Below are 21,481 nucleotides of genomic sequence, written 5' to 3'. Positions count from 1 at the left end.
CACCACATACAAAGAAAGAAAGACATTGTGTCCGCCGGAAACTAAAAAATAAATATTAAAATTCTCTCTCTCTCTAAAAAATAAATAAATAAATAAATAAATTACTCTCCAAAGAGGCAGATGGCAGTGACCGACTCTTAATTCTACCCTTATATACGCTTTATCTCAATAATTAGATTGTTACCCTCCTTCCTCTATTTCTTTTACACTATCTGAAGAAGGCCTTTATTCAGGATAACACTCAAGATGCAGAGAGACAGTAAGGGGCTCTGGCCCCTGGACAGATTGACACCATCTCAATGTGGGTTTGGCTGGAGATAAGAGTAAGGAAAGAAAACATCTCCAAAGGATCACCAAACTTTCTGAATCTGTTTAGCAATTCCCACCCCTCCTACTCCCTATACAGAAACATCCCTCAGTTAGCCCAGTACCTTGAATGATGTCATCCTGCCGCTGTAGGATGGGTCGTAGAGGGCGAGTGGACTCTCTATCAGAACACCCCTTTTCAGGGGTCTTGGAGCCACTACTCCCTTCACTGAAGGGTGGGGGCAGGTTCCCAGCATGAACTTGACGTAGCTGTTCGAAATCACTGAGGGCAGCACTCACATCCCAATTCTTTCCTATCAGGAAACAAAGCAAAAAGCAAATTATATGCTCAGAGTAGAGAGAAACTGGAGGACAAAAAGACGATATCAAAATTGGTAAAATATATTAATACACATTGCAATCATATTCTTTCCTTATCCTGTTTTAATTTTCTTTTTTTTTTTTATAGAAAGAAAAATGAATTTATTCACAGTTTGGCCAAACCAGAAATACAGCTATTCTGCATTCCCAGAACCCCACAGTGTTTTAATTTTCTTCAAAATATTTTGATCTAAAATGTCAATTTTCTTCTTCTTCTTTTTTTTTTTTTTTTTTTTTTTTTTGTGCCAGGGATTGAATCCAGGGTGCTTACCCACTGAGCCACATCCCCATCCCTTTTTATATTTTATTTAGAGACAGAGTCTCACTGAGTTGCTAAGTGCCTCACTAATCTGCTGAGCCTGGCTTTGAACTCAAGATCCTCTGCCTCAGCCTCCCAAATTGCTGGGATTACAGGCATACACTCCAGCTAAAATTTCAATTTTCTTTATATTTATTGTCTATTTCCTTAATAAGCTTCATGAGGTTAGAAACTTTCTCTCTCTAAACTCAAAGGGCCCTCAGAGATCTAAAAACTTTCTTTCATAGATAAAGGAAAAAAATCTTAGAGAAGTGAATTGTTCAAGACACTTGCTTGCACCAGGGCCCAGCAGAACTTAAGCCCAGGTCTCTTTATTCTGGAATCCAAGAGGTTCTTAGCCTAGGTGTAACTCTAGGGTGTTCTAAGCCACTTGAAGTTGTTTATAAAATTATGAGTGTGTATTTTTCTAGAGAAAGCATTGATAGACATTATCAGCTTATTGAAGATAACCATACCCCCAAACATAAGAATCACTACTCTACTGAAGAAATGCCCCTAGGCGTGGATTGGTTATAATGGATTTTCCTATTGCTTTCTCCAGTTAAATTATTTAATAATTATATATTGCATAATTATTTACACTTTAGTTATTCCATCTACCATTACCTTAATTCAATTCTTATCACCTAGTGTCCCTCATCCAATCCACTCTAAAGAATCCCAGGAGATTCATCTTTCTAAAGCACAGTTCTGGTCATTTCGTTCCATGATCAAAATCTTTATGTAATGGCTCACCACTACCTACAGAATAAAAACAAGGCTTCTTTGCGTAATATTCAAGGATTTCTATGACCTGGCCTACTTTTCCACCCTTTTCTCTGAGCTTCAATTTCCTTATCTATGAAAATGCAGATGATAATATCAGTATCTATACCTCAGGGCTGTTATAAAGATGAAATAAGTTAAAAGAATGCGGAATAGTGCTTGGTATGCAGAAAGCAGGATATATGCATTTACTGCTGTAGCTATTGTTCTTATTATTAGAATTTTCCAGTTAAGCCGTACTAATCATTCATGCTTGATGATTTCATTTTTAAACCATTAAATTCCCCATTTGTTCAACTCCCTCTACTCACTCTTCTCCATTCACCACTGACTAGAACAGGCTAAGATGCTCCCACTGTAGGGTCTCCCCACTGACTATCTACACTGCCTCAAAAGCTCTTTCCTACAATGTATCTACACGGACAACTCCTAATTAGCTTCAAATGTCACATTCTTAATAAGGCCTCCCCTGACTGCCCAATTAAAATCACAAAGCACCTCATCAAACCCTGTGGTTTTCTGAAGCACTCAATACCTTACATTATAATTTAGGCACTCAATAAATATTTGTTAAATAAATGGTAGTTTTTCCTAAGTTCATGAATGAATGAATGAACAAACAAATAACATATCTTGAGCACTGGATCTGTTTTAGTTCCTCATAATTTTCATCTGGTCTTTTTCTTTTTCTTTCTTTGGTGGGGTGGGGTGGGGACCTGGGATTAACTCAGGGGTACTCAACCACTGAGCCACATCGCCAGCCCTATTTTGTATTTAGAGACAGGGTCTCACTGAGTTGCTAAGTGCCTCACTTTTGCTGAGGCTGGCTTTGAACACAGAATCCTCCTACCTCAGCCTCCTGAGAGTCTGGGATTACAGGCATGTGCCACCATGCTGAGGTTGGTTTTTGTTCTTTTCTGAGGGAAATTAACTGGTTTCTCAGCTGCTTATCTCTCTCCCCTCCCTAATTTAGTTTCTCGTGTTTTGTTTTGCTTTTTTGTGGTACTGGGGATTGAACTCAGGTAGACTGTGTTTTATCACTGAACTATATCCCCAGTCCTTTATTAGATTTTAAGACAGGGTCTTGCTAAGTTACTTAGCTCGCCTCAAACTTGCTGTCTCCAATTTCAGCCTCTCCTGCTTTAGCTTCCCAAGTAACTAGGATTAAATGTGTGCACCATGGTACACCAGCTTTAATTTTTTTTTTAAACTACAACCAGAGTTAACATTAAAAGGAAAAAATAAAAGACTAAAAAAGAGACACAAAAAGAAAATGAGAAAAGGTCCTTTGATTCCTCTTCTAAATTATATTTTAAATCTATCTACTTCTATCTCTATTGCTACCATTATGGTCTAAATCACCATCATCTCTCACATGAACTGTGGCAATATTCTTAACTGGTTTTACCACTGGCCACCTTCTAATCCATTCCACAACCTACAACCAATACACAATTATAAAAACTCAAATTTCATTATGTCACTCCTCTGATTAAAATCCTTCACCAGCTTCCCAGTGAACTTAAAATATAATTTAAATTTACCAAGGCTATCAACCACTACCCCCCTTCCCACATGTTCTACTTCCTTTCAGTCTAATCAGCTGCTCAGATTGTCATCACTCTTCTAATCTTTTTTTTTTTTTTTTTTTTTTTTTTAAGAGAGAGGGAGAGAGAGAGAGAGAGAGAGAGAGAATTTTTTAATATTTATTTTTTCAGTTTTTGGCTGACACAACATCTTTGTTTGTATGTGGTGCTGAGGATCGAACCCGGGCCGCACGCATGCCAGGCGAGCGCGCTACCGCTTGAGCCACATCCCCAGCCCCTCACTCTTCCTATCTTGATCAGTATTAGCTACTCTAATGTGGCAAACTCTCTCTCACCATAGGGCCCTTGTGGAAGCTATTTCTCTAGCAAAAAATAATCTCTTCTACATCCTTTTGTCTTGCTATTCCTATTCAGACTTCAGGGTTCAACACAAATATCACTTCCCCCTCTAAGGCCTTTCTGCACTCTGATCTGGACCTAAATCAGACTTCTCCTGTCCCTCCAGTGTCAGCACCCTCAACTTTTCTTTCATTACATGAGTGTACATGCATGCACACATACAGCGATAATTTGTTATGTAATTGTTAAGAGCCACACTCTGAAACCAAACTGTTTAAATCCTACTTCACTTCACAGAAACTCAGTTTTCAAACTTATAACAGAATGGTTGAAAGAATAAACTAATGTATCTCAATTATCTTATACATATTGAACATTTACAGGTATCTGACACATTACAAGAGGAATGAGGAATGGTTACGGATTATTTTGTTAAAGAGGAGGTTTTTGAGATGAATCTTGAATGAGAAGGAGACTAACGGAGGAAAGGACATTGCACATTTAGGAAACAACCTAACATGGTGAGGGAAAGGTGGTAAGTTAAGCCTGGCTGGAGCAGAGGAAGTAAAGGGAAAAGTAGTAGGAATTGAACATGAAGTAAAGGGAAAAGTCAAATTGAAATCAGTAACCTGGAATTTAAACCCTGATCTTCTGTTTCCAAATTCATGCTTTTCCCATGGTTGGCTAAGCAAAAGTCACATTGTAATACCTTACTAATGGCTGGCAATCTAAAAAAATTGCCTAAGAATGCTAAGTACTTGTCCCTCCTCTGTAGCTTGCCTGTTTGTGCCATTATATAATTTCATCATCTAAAAGCATCATTAATTATACTTATAAACAAATAATCCTATGGACATGATTCCAATCCTTCAGGGCCTTAAATCTAGAATAATCAAACTTATAGCATATATCATATATAAATATAAATAAAAGCAACAAAATAAAAACATTAATTCACTTAATAGAATTACTCATATCAGTTAATAAAGGAAAGAAAGAAAATGGATGATCCAAATATGAAAATCCAAGTCTTACAGATCTAGATTTGTTTTTGGTTTTGGTTTCTGACTAAAGTAAATTTTCACTTACATTATCTGAATAAACTGACAGTGGAAAAAGCTACCCCAATGCAAAAATAGGATTTGAATTTTAAAAATTATGTTGGATCATATACAAAGTAATAATTTAAATGAAGAACTTACTATACTATACACAAACTATCTTCCTGATCACCTTACATGTTCCAAATCATCCCAATAATAAGCATTACATTTTAGTTTCTTCTTTCTCACCCTTGACTGCTTACCTTCCAGGAGATCACGGGCCAACCCTGGCTCTGCTCCTGTGGAACGGACAAAATCCGACAGGACAGCATCCATGTCCAGGGTCATGTGATCATCAAGTACTTTCTGGCAGCTGGATGAAGGCAGTGCATAGATCAAAATTCAGGCCTCCACCTGAGAAGGAAATAAATAAAAAAGGCTCAAATTATACTGGAAAAGGATGATCACAGCTCCCATTTTAGCAGCTTTTTTGGGGGAGGGGAGTACTGGGGATTTAACTTGGGGGCACTCAACCACTGATCCACATCCCCAGCCTATTTTGTATTTTATTTAGAGACAGGGTCTCACTGAGTTGCTTGGCGCCTCACTTTTGCTGAGGCTGGCTTGAACTCACGATCCTTCTGTCTCAGCCTCCCGAGCTGCTGGGATTATAGGCGTGTGCCACCGCGCCCAGCTATTTAGCAGCTTCTTAACCAATTGGGGAAAATAACTATCCTAGCTCATAGATTTCAGTTAAATTTTAAAACAAAGCAGCTTCAATTTTATTTTGAAGAATAACATTTTATTTCCTAATTCTTTACTAAGTCTTCATTCCTACATTAACCACAAACCACTTTCACTAGAGCTTTTCCTCTACTTCTCTAGAGTATCACATTTCTTCGATGAGTCTGCTTATCTAAACTAAAAAGGGAAGCAGCAGACCACCACCCTCAAGAACTCTCCTCTTCGGGCTGCAGCTGTGGCTCAGTGGTGGAGCACTTGCCTAGCATGTATGAGGCACTGAGTTTGATCTTCAGTACTGCATAAAAATAAATAAAGTATCGTGCCCATCTACAACAACAACACAAAAGAACTTTCTACTTATAATGTCTCTAACATGACACCATGTTCATTTCCTTCCTGGTACTTGATATACCCTGAAGTCATCTTAATCACTTGCTGTCTAACCATGCCTTTTAGTATAGAAGTTCCCTGAAAGCGGGGAATTTGTGTGTCTTGCTCACTACTGTGAACAGCACATATCACTTGATATTTAGCATGGGGCTTGGCACACAGGACCTCAATAAATATTTACTGAACGAATAAATGAATGAACACTATACATTGGATAATTTTAGGTTCACTAGTATACTTATGGAAATGAGAGGTATTTAATAAAGTGATTGCCAAAACAATCAGATATTCCGAAAATCCAAGTGGGGATTTCAAAAAAAGTCCATAACAAAAGTCAATCTTTGTCTACTAACTTCATGAATCCAGAAAACATGCCTACCACAAACATGTCTTCCTCTACCCAGAACAAATACTGTCAAGTATGTTCCCTGAAAAAGATCTCTTCTTTCAGTTTTGACTTTAGCAGAAACTATCTATGACCTGAGAGCCTGGCACCAACTCAACATTTCTCTGAGGTTAACAGTCCCAGCTAAGGGAGCAATAACAGAGTGAAGAACAACCTCTGACCAAATTCTGGTAGGTTTATAGCGTTCTGTATTAGAGGATTCATTCATAAAGTCTCCAGATACCACAAGACAGTGCCCTACTATACCCACCAATCCCGTCTTTTAGGGAAGGCCAAAAGCAGAATCTTTGATAGCAATATGTGTCTCAAATGATTGTTCAAAATCATTTCCTCCTAAAAGTCTAAAGTCTAAGGATGACTCCCAGATACTTTTTCTTCATGCCTCCCCACATCCCAGAACACAGCTTGTTTAGTGGTGTGATCAGACCTGATTTTCTGTTTTCCTTAGAAATATTAAGGCAAATAAACAGCAAAGATTTGTGAGTTAAAAAACAGTAGGGGGACTGGGGTTGTGCTCAGCGGTAGAGCACTCACCTAGCACCTGTGAGGCGCTGGGTTCAATCCTCAACAACCACATAAAAATAAATAAATAAAATAAAGTTTTAAAAAAAAAAGAAAGAAAGAAATACCTAGTCTTTAAAAAAAAAAAAAATAAGAAAAACAGTAGGTTGCTGGGCACAGTGATGCACACCTACACAATCCCAGTGGCTCAGGAGGCTGAGGCAGGAGGATAGCAAGTTCAAGGCCAGCCTAGACAACTTAACAAGACTCCTTCTCAAAATAAAACGTAGAAAGGGTTGGGGATGCAGCTCAGTGGTACAGTGTCCCAGGATTCAATCCCCAGTGGAAAAGAAAGAAAGAACACTTGACTAAGCCACAGGCATGCAGACAATTTCCCAGCCAGACCCAGGCTGGAGAGAAGCAAAAGAAACCATCAGTGAGTGCCCTGGCATCACAGATCTCATGTGTCAACACAATAGGTAGGTCATTCTTTCAAAAAACATTTTTTAAACATAATAACTTGGAGGTCTGACATTATCTAGAAAGACTTGCTCTTCAGCAAAAATATGAAGACTAAAGCAAACTTCTTGGCAACAAATTCTTACATTTGTGTCTCTAGTTGCGTGCCAGGGACTCCACCTAACTCCTTCCAACAGGAGAGGAGATGAGCTTTTGTTATATCACCAACACCTGGCTTAAGCTTCTCAAATTCTAAATGGGGACATTAAAGCCATGACAACACTCACAGCCTTAGGCTCTGTGTCAGCACACAGGAAGGAAAAAAAAAAAAATAAACAACAACATAAAACACTTGCTTTCAACCTTTCAAATAAAACAGAGGATGCACTCAAATATTTGTTGATTGGTGTAAAGACAGATCTCAAATGGAGTCAAAATCCTCCAATCTTCCAAAGGCAAAGGCCTTTAGCAATTATTTAATCCAACTTTGATTCCATGCAAGAATCTTTTTCTCAACATTTCTGACAGATAAACATCTAGTCTTCACTTGAACACAAGTTCTGACAGGGAACTCATTACTTTGCCATGATATCCATTTTATTGTTGGACAGTTCCAATTGTTAGAAAATGCTTTTCTAAACAAAAGCTGAAACTATCACCAGACTCCCTCCCCCTGTAACTTACATATAATGGTTCTTATTTTGTTCCCTAGAACAATAAAAACTGACCACATGCATGGAATTTTCATGGAAAATTATTAGATAAAGCTTCCTTTTCATAACACTTGTAGATCAACTCTGCAATATTATCATGAGCCAGGCTTTATTTGACAAAAGCCTTCCTTATATCAGTACTTGCTTGTATCTGTATTCATTTGTAAATGTTTATGCTGACTCTATAGTATAAATTCAACACCTTGAATAAATGAAGTACATTGTGCAAAATTCACTGTTGCCAACTTTGTTTCTTCTCACTCCTACTTCCACTTCCATGCCCTCTTGAAATGACAGCAATCAAGAATAAAAACTAACAAGTTAGTTAAGAACTTTCAAAAATGCTCCCTTATTCAACAACAAGACTGCAACTGGTCTCATTATATCCAATTTACAAATACAGAAACAAACAAACAAAAAGCCTTGACAAGTCAGGTGGATGGCCCTAAGTCTGAACCTCTGATATTTCTGTGAGACCACACTGCTTCCCAAGGGATTAGGCCATTATTGATTCCAGGAATTGTACTGATTCTTAACCACTTCTTTCTTTGACTATAGGAAAGAGCTGTACCTAACACATTGATTAAAGACCTGCCTTGAATTTTCCTCACTCCAAATTTGTCATATTCCTTAGCAATTTTAACACCCATCTACATAATCTATCCATAATCTCCACTGCAAAAATTCACTTCCTGAAACTATATCACCTTTAAACCTTTTTTTATTTTTATTTTTTTAGTTGTTGACGGACCTTTATTTTAATCATTTATTTCTATGCAGCGCTGAGAACTGAACTCAGTTCCTCACACATGTGAGGTAAGCAATCTATCACTAAGCCACAACCCCGGCCCCACATCACCTTTGAATCTTAAACTCTAACATCTTACTCTACCACAACCTCACTTTTATCCAGCTTTTCCTCACTACTTGAAACTTGCTTTCTAAGACATTCAATCTCTTAACCATCATATTCATTAATTCAACACAAATTCATGGAGTGCCTACTGTATATTAGATACCATGCTCAAGAATAAACACACAACACAATCCTCATCCTTACAAAGTTTCCAGTATGGAAGGGGGGAAAAAATCACAAAATTTCAAAAAATTATAATAAAGAAATGTTGGGGAGAGGAATGTTATCTCCTATAAGGAGTCAAGAAAAGCTTCCCCAAAAAGAGATGTTTCACCTAAGAAATGTAGAATAAATAGCAACTGAGAGACAAACTGGGATAGGAAAAATGCTCCAAGCAGTTTAAACATATACCAAAATTCTGCAGCAGGAAGGAACAAAGAGGTGAGAATGGTGGAAAATGAGGAAAAGATCATGCTGATTATAGTGAGTCTAGTTTGGAGGGCGCACAGCAGACTGAGGGAGAATTGGTTAGGAAATCACTACAAGAGATACACTAGACTAGAAAGACAGCAAAGACTGCGAAGAGTAGAAGATTCCCTTCTTGCCTAAACAGAAAGTGAAACCAATGATTTAGGGCTGGGGATGTAGCTCAGTGGTAACACCTAGCATGTAGAAGGCCCTGGGTTCAATCCCTGTCACCACAAAAGTTTAAAAAAGGCAGGGGGGGGGGCGGCGGGGGCGAGGATGGGAAGGGGGATAAGAAACGGTTGATGGAGTGATCGTTTGTTAATATCTCTGTGAAAACCAGGGACTGCTGAGCAAACAAGATCACATTATCTTGCAGAATAGTATCACTACAGACATGGTACTGTCACCTTTTCACTGAAAGACCACTGTCTTTTCCTTGACTTTGTTACCTCAACTAGTCTTCTCATCTACTATCTATCACACCACTTCATCATTTTCCTTGAGCCTCCCAGTCAATTCATACCACGTTGATGACTCCTGGAAAATGACCTTGCTTTCCACTTCACAGAAAAAAGTTCCAAAACAAACAAACAAAAACAAAACAAACAAACAAGGGGACCCTTTAGGTTTCTCCCCTGCCCTATGTGTGGCTTACTGTTCCCCTTTCCCGTAAAACTCCTTAGATTATGTTCACTCACACTACTTTCTCAACCCATGTTCAGTCCTCAACTAAAATGAGCACTGACTTATGTTAAAATCATGCAATCCTCCTTATTGTTCATCTCCTTGTAGCCTCCCAGGTCACCTTGGTGAACTCTCCTGTGCCTACACTAAAGGTTGGCACACTCACAGTTCTAGTCTTAGGTCTTCTGTCTTCTCATTTTACATCATCCCCATGAGAAACTTCATTCATGCCCTGAGCACCCAAATGCCAATGACTCCAAAGGTATCTAAAGCCTCAGATTCTTTCTACCTCACATGGGAAACCCACAGACACTTCACACTCAACATGATAAAAACGTGAGCTCACTTTCTCATCTGCTGCCACCCTCTTGAACTATTCCTCTTCCAGTATGGCCTATTCTGGCAAATGGTACCACATCATCCCAGGCACTCAAGCCATAAGCCTGGGGGCCAACCTGCACTTTTCTCTCTTCCCTCATATTCACAAATCTTTTTCAAAGCTCTACTATTTTGTTTTTAAAGGTCTCTTAAATCCATCCAAGGCCTTTCATAGGCTCTCTTTTTATTCCATCTCAATTTTCATAACCTGGACCCAGAAAACGGATTCTTAATGTCTTCCTCTTATTCTCTAAACATTAATCAGCCTTCTACAAGTATCCACCATGAAGAATTTAAAACATGATAGCATCATAGCCCACTGCTCTAAATTCCTTAGTACCTCTTCAATAACATCCAAATTTCTATACACCCATAAACAAGGCCCTTCATCACCTGGTTCTTCCTCTCATTATTTCCCTCCATGTATTGATAGTTCCCCAAGTATACTATATGCTTTGCATATACTGTTTCAAATTTCAGTTCCTTTGCATATACAAGTTTTTACCTCTTTAAGACTAATTTGAGTGCTACTTCATTTATAAAACCTTCTCTGACTTCCCAAGTTAAACCATCCACTTCATTTGGTGACCCCACTGCATCTTGTACTCTACCTCTATAATTTTATCATAGTTCATGGCATTTGTGCTTATTTACTTTTGTCTCCCCGCTAAATCAGAGGCAATTTGAGGGCAAAAATCTTGTCGTGTGCATCATGTATCCTAGCATTCAAGCACCAGCAGGAGCTCCACTTTTTATTCAGATAAATTGAAGTGTGTTTGTACAACAGTCAACTGCACATACACACCCACCAGTGTTGCACACAGCCAAGTCTAAAACACTGGCTCTTCTCAAAGACATTTGCTTAAGATTTTTATATGATTTTATTTACAAAAGCTTTCTCTTCCTAACATTGTTCATCTCAAACTAATTATCAGATAGTAAAATCAGTCTGCAGGCACTGAGTACCCAACTACTTATTAACAGAAAAAAAAAAGACCCCAAATCAAATACTGATGGTAGATAACAGACCACTGTTAAGATGCCTGAGAAACTACTGATCCTACATTCTCTCATTTACAACATCCCCCAAAGCGTCCACATTCTCGCTGCATATCCACTTCCCTGGCTCCACCAGAGCTGCTTCTGATTCCTCTCCAACTCCACTCAAAACTCACTGGAAAACCACAACTTCAAGACTGTCAAGAATTTTCAAAGGTCAGACACTCCTCCATGTCTATGAAGTCAGCTCCAAGGAATCCAGACAAAGAGAGAGGAGAGACAGAGGCACTTTGAAATTTCACACAATTCTCATTAGGTGGGAGGGAGCGATGAATGACTGTCTCGGCAGACTGCTTTTGGTTAAAACTGGTCTTTAAAACAAAAGAAAACAGACCCTTCTTAGAAAGAAGATATGACCAAACTGCACTCTAAACGGGCCTAGGTAACACTAAATATTACAACCCAGAGGTAATAAGATGGGTCCTAAGGAAGGGAAGAAAGGAAAGAAAGTAGTAGATGTTAAAGTTTTAGACATTTTTAAAATTTAGAATTCCAAACACCTCTTAAAAGGTTTGTGTCATTATCCCCACATTATACATGAAAATGCCAAATAAAGCTCAAGAAGGTTACGTTATATACTCAAGGTAAAATGTTGTAGAACCAGGATTTTTATGAACCCACCTGACTCCAAAGATCATACCACACTTAATCTGGGGAGGAAAACTGATAAAACATGGGCAGTCCATCCACCCAGAAATCCATTCTCACTTCTTCAATGCCTCTCAACTCTGATTTGCAAAAAAGAATTGACCCTGGATTTAGACAAATCTGATTTCAAATCTAGGGCTGGGGATATGGTGGAGTGGTAGAGTGCTTGCCTGGCATGCCCAAAGCTCTGGGTTCAATCCCTAGCACCAAAAAAAAAAAAAAAAAAAATTCCTGAACTACTACTTAAGGACTATATAACAAAGGTTAATATAACCATTTTCTGCCTCATTTTTTTATTTATAAAAGTGGGAGAAATATCTGTGTTATCAGATCTCTTGTCAGGAGTAAATAATGTAAGACATAAAAAGCCTGTGCATGTATGAATATGGCATAATCCCACTATTATTTATAATTATAATGCACTAATCAAACAATAAAAAACAGGGGCAGGGATTGTGACTCAGCAGTGGAGCGCTAGCCTAGCCCGGGCAGGACCCGGGTTCGATCCTCAGCACCACATAAAAATAAAGGCATTGTGTTGTGTCCATCTACACCTAAAAATATATATTACAATAAGTCCTCAAAAATGTCAGCTGCTTCTTTTTCCACTCATTCTTCCCACATACTCTGCTTCATTCCACTGGTGCCAACACAGCTCCCTATAGCTTTCTTTGTGGTGTGTGTGTGTGTGTGTGTGTATGTGTTGCTGGGGATCAAACTCAGGGTCTCACACATGCTAGGCAAGCACTCTGTATCCAGAGTTTCTCTACCACTCCCAAACAAACCATTTTCCATTTTCTTTTCTTCCCTCTGCCCACCCCCACCCCCCGTCACCCCCCCCCCCCCCCCCCCCGTACCAGGGATTGAAACCAGGGTATTTAACCACATCCCTAGTCCTTTTTCTCATTTTTTGAGACAGGGCCTCACTTAACTGCTGAGCCTGGTCTTGAACTTGCAATCCTCTTGCCTCAGCTTCCCAAGTCACTGGGATTGCAGGCTTATGCCACAGCATCTGGCCCTACAACCATTTTCATAGTACAGTCTTAACATACAAATAATGTTCAGTCTAGCATTCCCATTCACGTCTTTCAATGCAAATTTCAATAAAACATCATAAAGGGGCTCATGGAATGGTTCAGAGTACTTGTCTACTGGCATTTGTCAGTTCAGTGACACTGATAAAAATCTTGCTTGGATTACAGTTATTTGAGAAATTTAATAATTTGGAAGGTTTCTACAATGGCAGTGACCTTTGGAAAATATAGGGGCAGGAAGAGTTATCATAGAGAAATTCGTTTGTTATTATAATATTGGCACAACAGTAGCTTGAAAAGAAACAGAAATCGTGTTAATGTTTATTTTTTTTAGATCCAGACCAGCTTGTCAATTTTCCACAAACACTGAATTTCTTCTTTTTCTTTTCAGTTAGGGCTAATTATAGTCCATGTTTGTGTTCTCAATAAATTCAACTTTTCTAAGAATATCTATCTGCAAAAACAAAAGTTCTACTTGAGACTTTAAAGATTCTAATTACTGAATTTTTAACACAAAAAGAAAAAAGATGAAACTACAAACCAACAGAGGCTAGACTAGTAGAAAAACACACTATTTCTCTGGAACCAATCCTCAAACATTCAGTAATTGGCAACCTTTTCTGCCTTGCTCGATTCCTAACCATTGGTTATTTCACTGTCAATTATAGAATTTCCAAAAAAAAAAAAAAAATTATAGAATTTCCATGCAAGGGGAGAAATCAGGAAAAAAAAAAAAAACAGAACTTCAAATTACTATACAATCTGTTCTTACTTATCCAAAGGAAATTAATTCACTTTATAAATTTCTTTTGGTAAATTCATTTCCCTCAGCATATGACTGCTGACAAATTTTTTAAAAACCTAAATTAGAAAAAAGAAATTTGCCTTTTATAAAATTATATAATTCAATTCAAAGAAAGATTTTTATTACTATGATTATTTATTATTAAAATTTCCATCTTTAAGTTCCACAGTTCCATCATTGCTGGGATACTAAGGCTTATTTGAACTCCTACAGGTCCAATATGTAAAACATCTACTTGGCATTTGCTACTGCATGCTGTTTATAAATTGGCCTTTTGGGCTCTCATACCTTAATGCTCCAATTTAATTATCAAAATTTGCCAAATTGGTCTACCATCTATTAGATATTGCCCCAGGGCTTCGGGAGGCAAATAAAAGAAAGAAACTACAGTCCTTCTTATCATTAAGGCAATCTGGTCTGGTAGGAGAAATATAAACATAAGTCTACCGGGGACAGAGAAAGGAACTTCACTAGGACCAATTAGGGAAGCTTCTCAAATTTTTAGCTCAGTCTTTAAGGATGGGTAGGAGCTCAAGATAGAATTAAGTTACTTGATGTTGGTTCCTTTCTTTTATACTTTAAAAAACTGTAAACAGACCTAACACATTGTTTAGTACATAGCAGAAGAAATGTTTAGGGTCCTAAATTATTCATGCTAGTCCATGTGTGTGGTTAACTGAGAACTATACCTAAAACAGGCTTGTGAATTACTTACTGGTTTCAAATATTTAGTGGTTTCAGATCTGCCCCACCCATCTGTATAATCAAGGTCTATATGAACAAATGTAAAATATTTGCACAGCTAGCTGTCTGATCACTACGTATCTTCTCTTCTGTTGTTATTTTTGTTTTTAAAATATTCTGACAAGTAATAGCCTCAAAACAAAAAATATAAAACTTAAATACTGTTTGAGGTCTTTAATTCTGTCTTTTCTGATAGAAAACATATACACAGAGGGCTGGGGATGTGGCTCAAGCGGTAGCACGCTCGCCTGGCATGCGTGCAGCCCGGGTTTGATCCTCAGCACCACATACAAAGATGTTGTGTCCGCCGAAAACTAAAGAATAAATATTAAAATTCTCTCTCTCTAAAAAAAAAAAAGAAAAGAAAACATATACACAGAGAAATTCATAAAGCCTATATGATACTCAGAGAGCAAGGAAGTTGAACCTAGGTATTCTGACTCTGACACAGAGTTCATATCAGTTCTAAATTTGGTATAAATGATTACCCTATAGGCTAAAGAAAACTCCTAATATTTTGCTTTTAAAAACACTGTACATACTCATCCACACTGTCCCCTAGCCATTACCATCCTTCTTACCCACCCCCTGCCAATCCCACAGATTTACACATTTTTTTCAGCTTGGAGTTCAAAAGCACAAACTCTACCTCAGAGTATCCAAAGCACTAGTAATATATATATTTTTTTCTTTCAGAAACAACCAAGTCTCTTATATTTCTACACCTAAAATTATTTATGAGCATTCATACCATCTGACAATTCCAGTCTACCCAAGAACATACAATATACACTTCTATTATTTACATAATTAACATTTCACATTCAAGTATTATGTGGAACAAACTTGGTGGGAAGGTATAGAAAACAGTCGGTTTTCCTTGTGTGGCACTTTGGAATCATACTTTCAGAACTAGAATGTCAGAGAGCATTTCATTCCATGCCCTCAAGTTGCAGATGACAAGAACATACAAACCAGGCAAATGAGATTTGTCCAAAGTCACAGAGTTAACTAGTGGTAAAACTAGGTATAGAAAATAAAGTTGATGACTCCCATTCCATTTATTTGACTGCACCTCTATCACTAGCTCTCAATTTTCCACACATAATCCATTTTGTAATTTATCCATAAAAACTGCCTTTCTCCCTACCACTCAGCTAAATCTCTTACTTCTGCAAGTATGTACCAAAGAAAATGATGTGTACTTAGGAAATTCAATCATTCGAGCAAAACAGTTTCAAGAAAGGAAATCATCTATAAAAAAAATCATGAAGGGATGCCAAAATCAAATCATCTTTTTTTTGCTCATCACCACTTTAGATATAAAATGGATTTAGATGTATTCTACAACATAATATCCCTAAAGTCTGAAGTTTCACAGCAAAGGAGAGAGATAATTATGTTTCACATAGGGATAATTTTTCTTTTTTTTTTACTACTGATAGTGCAAAGCTATAATATACTTCTCATACATTATTCAAAAATCATTGCTATAGCTAAAGTTTGAACATAAAATAAATCCAAGAGAAATATTATCATTTTATTTTTTATTATTATTATTATTTTAATTGCCTTTCTTTAATTTTTAATATAGAACTTTTCTTACCCAAAAGTATAAAAATAAATAAAGCAATAATTTTTCCTACATTCACGTTTATTCAAGTTTATCTGTGGAAAAGTAACATTCCTCTTCTTTTCAGGAAGAGCCACCTTTAGCATAGTGGGACCCAGGTCACTGCCATCCTGGATGAAAATTTAACCTCCTAACATAATTGTTCAAATAGCACTTATTAAGGACCCATCATCCCTGCTTTCTAGAAGTTCATCTATTAGGCTGGTTACAGAAAAACCCCAAGATAGGTATCAACTAACTTCCTTTCTTCAACAAAGATATACTGCATACCAGGAACCAGAGTCAGAAAAAAATGAAGAAATTGTATAAGGTAAGAGAGGTCTTTTCAAAATTTAGTAATTTAGATGTTAGTAAACATCTCTACTTTTTTTGATTATTAAAATCATACGTTCCTCACCAAGAATGCTAATCATTAGAAGATGATGACAGTACGGCCAGGCACAGTGATGCACACCTGTAATTCCAGCAGCTCCAGGAAGGGAGGCTGAGACAGGAGGATCTCGAGTTGAAAGCCAGCCTCAGCAACTTATTGAGGCCCTAAACAACTCAGCAAGACCCTGTTTCTAAATAAAAGGGCTGGGGATGTGGCTCAGTGGTTAAGCACCTCTGAGTTTAATCCTCAGTATAAGAAATAAATTTAAGGGCTGGGGATGTGGCTCAAGTGGTAGCGCGCTCGCCTGGCATGTGTGTGGCCCAGGTTCAATCCTCAGCACCACATACAAACAAAGATGTTGTGTCCGCCGAAAACTAAAAAATAAACGTTAAAAAATTCTCTCACTCTCTCTAAAAAGAAATAAATTTAAAAAGACATTACAAAGGGGCTGGGGATGTGGCTCAAGCGGTAGCACGCTCGCCTGGCATGCGTGCAGCCCGGGTTTGCTCCTCAGCACCACATACAAAGATGTTGTGTCCGCCGAAAAACTAAAAAAAAAAAAAAATATTAAAATTCTGTGTGTCTCTCTCTCTCTTAAAAAAAAATAAATAAATAAATCAAAGGTGCTGGGGATGTGGCTCAGTGGTTAAGCACCTCTGAGTTTAATCCTCAGTATAAGAAACAAATTTAAGGGCTGGGGATGTGGCTCAAGTGGTAGCGCGCTCGCCTGGCATGTGTGTGGCCCGGGTTCGATCCTCAGTACCACATACAAACAAAGATGTTGTGTCCGCCGAAAACTAAAAAAAATAAATAAATATTAAAAAAATTATCTCTCTCTCTCTCTTTAAAAAAAATAAAAAACATAAAAAGACATTACAGTGGTTTGGTGGTGGGTTTTTTTTTTTTTTTCTTTTTACAGGGGGAGTGGGGGGAGGCCGGAAATGCTGGGGATTGAACCCAGGAATATTCTACCACTTAAACTACATACCCTAGCCCTTTTTATTTTTAATTTGAGATAGGGTCTTACTAAATTGCCAAGGCTGGCTTCCAATTTGTGATTCTCCTGGAGAAGGCTCCCAAGTACCTGGGAATACACCATGCCCAGTTTGACTGCAAAGTCTTTTTGCTTTTTTTTCCTTTTGGTATTGGGGATTTAAATCAGGGGTGCTCTACCATTAAATTACATCCCCAGCTTCCTCGTTTTTTTTTTAAATGTTTATTTTGAAACAGGATCTCCCTAAATAACTGAGACTGGCCTGGAACTTGTGATTCTCCTGCCTTAACTTCCTGAGTTGCTGGGATTACAGGCAAGCACCACCACACCTGACTTGTAAAATCTTCTGATAACAACATTCAAGCAAATATTTTAGTCAAAGGCACTGTTTCCTTAATCTTACCAAAGGGAAGTCCATACAGATACTGATCTGGACTAATACATTTTGTAATTATCTATTATAAAAGATCCATATTATAGGAATGTGAATAATCTTACCCTGAAATTGGGAGGAGTTATTTCCTATGTTGACAGACGCTTCCAGTAGAATAAGCCTCAAAAGTAAAGAATGACAAATCCTATTAAACTTTCTTGCATCATACAGACTGGGTCAAAGTAGTATAAGTAACCTTCACAATGACATAGCACCAGGACAAGTTAGAATGACAGGTCTTTGCTTTTCCTTCTCCCTTCCATGAAAAATACAAAAGTACATTAGTCATCTGGCAAATATTTCATTGCCCTCTGAGTCTTTCTCCTTGAAATTAATCCAAGAAACCAACCCTTCTAAGAATGAGTTGTATCTCATTATTATTTTCAGTGGTGGTAGTAGTGACAGCAACAACTGTTTGCTTTGCAATTCACAAAATACTTTCAAATATATTAGCTCATTCACTGAAAAAAAAAATGGAGAGGGGATAAAAGGAAATAACATAGGCAACTATCTCAAACATCAAAAATCAAACCCAGCTTAACCAGAACCAAAGGGTCAAGAAGTTACTTCTGTTAAAAAATCATATGACTGACTTTATCAAAGCCACAAGTGTACCCTTAAATCATGCACTTAAATAAGAGGTTCAATTGATTCAATCTGTAAAGTTAATATTATAATCTCTGTAAGAATCTAATATTAAAAATCTTTGTTACCCAATTACTTTGCCAAATGCTTTACTCAAAGCTAAATGTTTAATAAACATCTTTCCAAAGAAGAAATACTTAGCTGAGAGGGATGAACCACACCGGCAGTCCCAGCTACTTAGGAGGCTGAGACAGGGTGGTTTTTAGCCCAGGAGCTGGACACACCAGTATGAGCAACATAGTGAGACCGCCCCCAACTTCTCAAAAAAAAAAAAGGGGGGGGGGGAGACTGTACTACAAGGAAGCCATCCTAGGAAGACAAACTGACAACATTCAGCACTCAAGTACCTTTTTAAGATTTAACCAACGTTTACTGTGTACCTATCAAGTATCATACATTATGTATAAGTTAGACACATGTACATAAATCATCATTAATCTCATGAGCTATGCCCAGATATTCCTGGATCCCCAATACTAAACGGACTGGACCCCAAGTACCAAATAGTTCTAATACTTGCAACTTTGATCCCACCTAATTAATCTCTAGAACTCAATTGGAATTCAATTCCTATTGGAATTCAGCTCCTCCCTCTTAGTGCCTAAGCATTTGTTAATGCTTTCTTCTAGGTAATGCTCAAAAAAAATCCTTCTTCCTGATTCTAACTGCTAACTCCAGAATAAAATACCACCCATCTCAGGTAGGCATGTGGTGATAATGGCCATAATCTAAAATAAGCACCCTCTTTGATAACACAAGCTAAAGAATAAACTTAGAATGCTAACAAAACTGATTTCAGCTAGGCAGAAGATACTAAATTTTTATATTCTTCTGAACCTCAAAATTCTTTTCTAGCCAGGAGGGGCAGTGCATGCCTGTCTGTAATGCCAGCAACTTGATAAACTGAGACAGGAGGATCACAAGTTCAAGGCCAGTCTCAGCAACCTAGTGAGACCCTGTCTCAAAATAAAACATAAAAAGGGCTGGATATGTAGCTCAGTTGTACAGAATCCTAGGTTCAATCCCCAGAAACACACACACACACACACACACACACTTCTTTTCTAGAATTCTGAAAACAGAAAGTTTTGCTATTTGAATAAACTGCAGAAGCCAAGTCTTACCGAAGTGTCCCCATTTATATACTCATCAAAAAGAACTCAGGAAAAGAAAAAAAAAAAAAAACACATTCCAACTGGCATGACAACATTACAATGTTAACAACACATTACTCACCATTGTGCTACAAGAAAAAACTTGTGAGTGGGCAAGGAACTTACAGGAAGTCAAGGAAACAAACAGTCCTCAAAACACAAACTCATCCAAATGCCAAGCAGGTCACACTGCCCAGTTTATACCCAGGTATGAGGGGGTAGAGAGGGAATGGAGAAAAAGAAGTAGGAGGGTGGAAAAGTATCCCTGGGTAGGTACGCTTCGACTGCACCACAACAGTTTTCTTGCACTCATCATGAACCTTTTAAATAAAGAATTACTGTGGGGTCCACCTATTTTTATGACTTATTTATATATTTACAGAGGACATGCAATATATGTAAATGGTAACATAATATAATAATGGTTACCAGCATTCCCTTTGGAATCCATCAGAGCTATATCTAAATCTTCTATCACTTTTTTGCTTGTAACCTTGGCTGTTATTTAACTTCTCTATGCCTTAGCAGAAACTCATCTGACATTCACTATGATATCCTTGGCACCTTAAACATAAATCATAAATAGTAGTGAACCATAGTACTAAATATTTTGAATGAACTAATCTGTAAGTGGGTATAACAATATCTTATGGAATTGTGACAAATATTTAAATGAGGTTCTATATAAAGCACATAGTATAACTCAGGGTTGGTCCTGGAATTAAATAGTAAAATTTTCCTCCCTTTACTCCAGGTCAGAAGTAACAGAAACAGCCATGACAAAGAATAAGATGGGATAAGGGTTATACAAGCCAAGCATTGGAATATGTTTACTATTAGGGACCTAATCTTAAAATTCGGCAATATTTAGTCTTTACTAAATATTCAACACAGGAACAGGCCCTCAATAGGAGCATAATAAATGTTAGTTGATTCAGAAAATACTATTTTGAATCCTCAAGTGTCTCTTACCACATAAAAGCCTGGCCAAAAAGAAGAGAGGGATAAGAAGGAGTAGTAACTACATGTTAAACTAACTACATATTACAAAGGATTTTCAGAAGGGTATTGAACCTATTAACAAAAATAGGTTCACAATTGGTTCACAGTACTTACTCTCCTTCTCAGGTAATAAGATTTATTTTAAGTAAATTGTTCTTAACTATTGACAGGTAAATAAGTCTGGAAGATCTGAGTCCAAAACTGTCTTCCCTTCCTTTACTCCAAAAAAGGCTAATGATCCAAAAAGACTTAACCCATAAATTGTTAATCCAATGGCCTACCCACTTGCAAAGGAGAAACTGGAAGTCAAAGAGAATATGTACTGAAATTCCAAACTGGAAGGAATCTTTCCCTTGAATACACAGATGCTGGGAGCCATTAGCCAAGTAAGTATGACAATTTCCTTGCCAGCGTACCCCATGTTGCAGTGACATTGAATGTACTTAACCTTGCTCAAGGACCAAGGCAGATTAGGGTGTTCCCGGTTTTAAGATAGTCGTGTTTAGGGCGTTCCCGGTTTAGGTTCCAGGTTTAAGGTTTAAGATTATTCCTGCTGGGAATAGGGCGTATCCTGCTGCCTGAGTTCCCCTTGAGTTCTCACGGGATTCAGACAGTATATTTTGGAGATAGAAGCCCAGTGGAGGTGAATTTGGGCAGA

The 21,481-nt window shown here is 37.7% G+C and overlaps 1 protein-coding gene across 2 annotated transcripts in view; it reads right to left on the bottom strand.

Annotated features, from left to right (window-relative positions):
* The window catches only part of Otud7b (OTU deubiquitinase 7B), a 61,784-nt gene that overhangs the window by 20,081 nt on the left and 20,222 nt on the right, over nucleotides 1–21,481 (bottom strand). For both annotated transcript variants that reach the window (XM_046421927.2, XM_046421928.2), the window contains exons 2-3: nucleotides 4,964–5,114; nucleotides 432–620 (exon numbers count right to left, since the gene is read on the bottom strand). In XM_046421927.2, the coding sequence (XP_046277883.1) occupies nucleotides 432–620; nucleotides 4,964–5,048 (274 nt within the window). In that variant the 5' untranslated portion in view covers nucleotides 5,049–5,114. The remainder of the gene's footprint in view (nucleotides 1–431; nucleotides 621–4,963; nucleotides 5,115–21,481) is intronic.

The sequence above is a fragment of the Marmota monax genome, unplaced genomic scaffold, assembly GCF_021218885.2.
Source record: "Marmota monax isolate L192 unplaced genomic scaffold, Marmota_monax_Labrador192_F-V1.1 WCK01_AAM20220418_F8-fsc00108, whole genome shotgun sequence".
Lineage (NCBI taxonomy): Eukaryota > Metazoa > Chordata > Mammalia > Rodentia > Sciuridae > Marmota > Marmota monax.
This window is presented reverse-complemented; position numbering and strand designations above follow the sequence as displayed.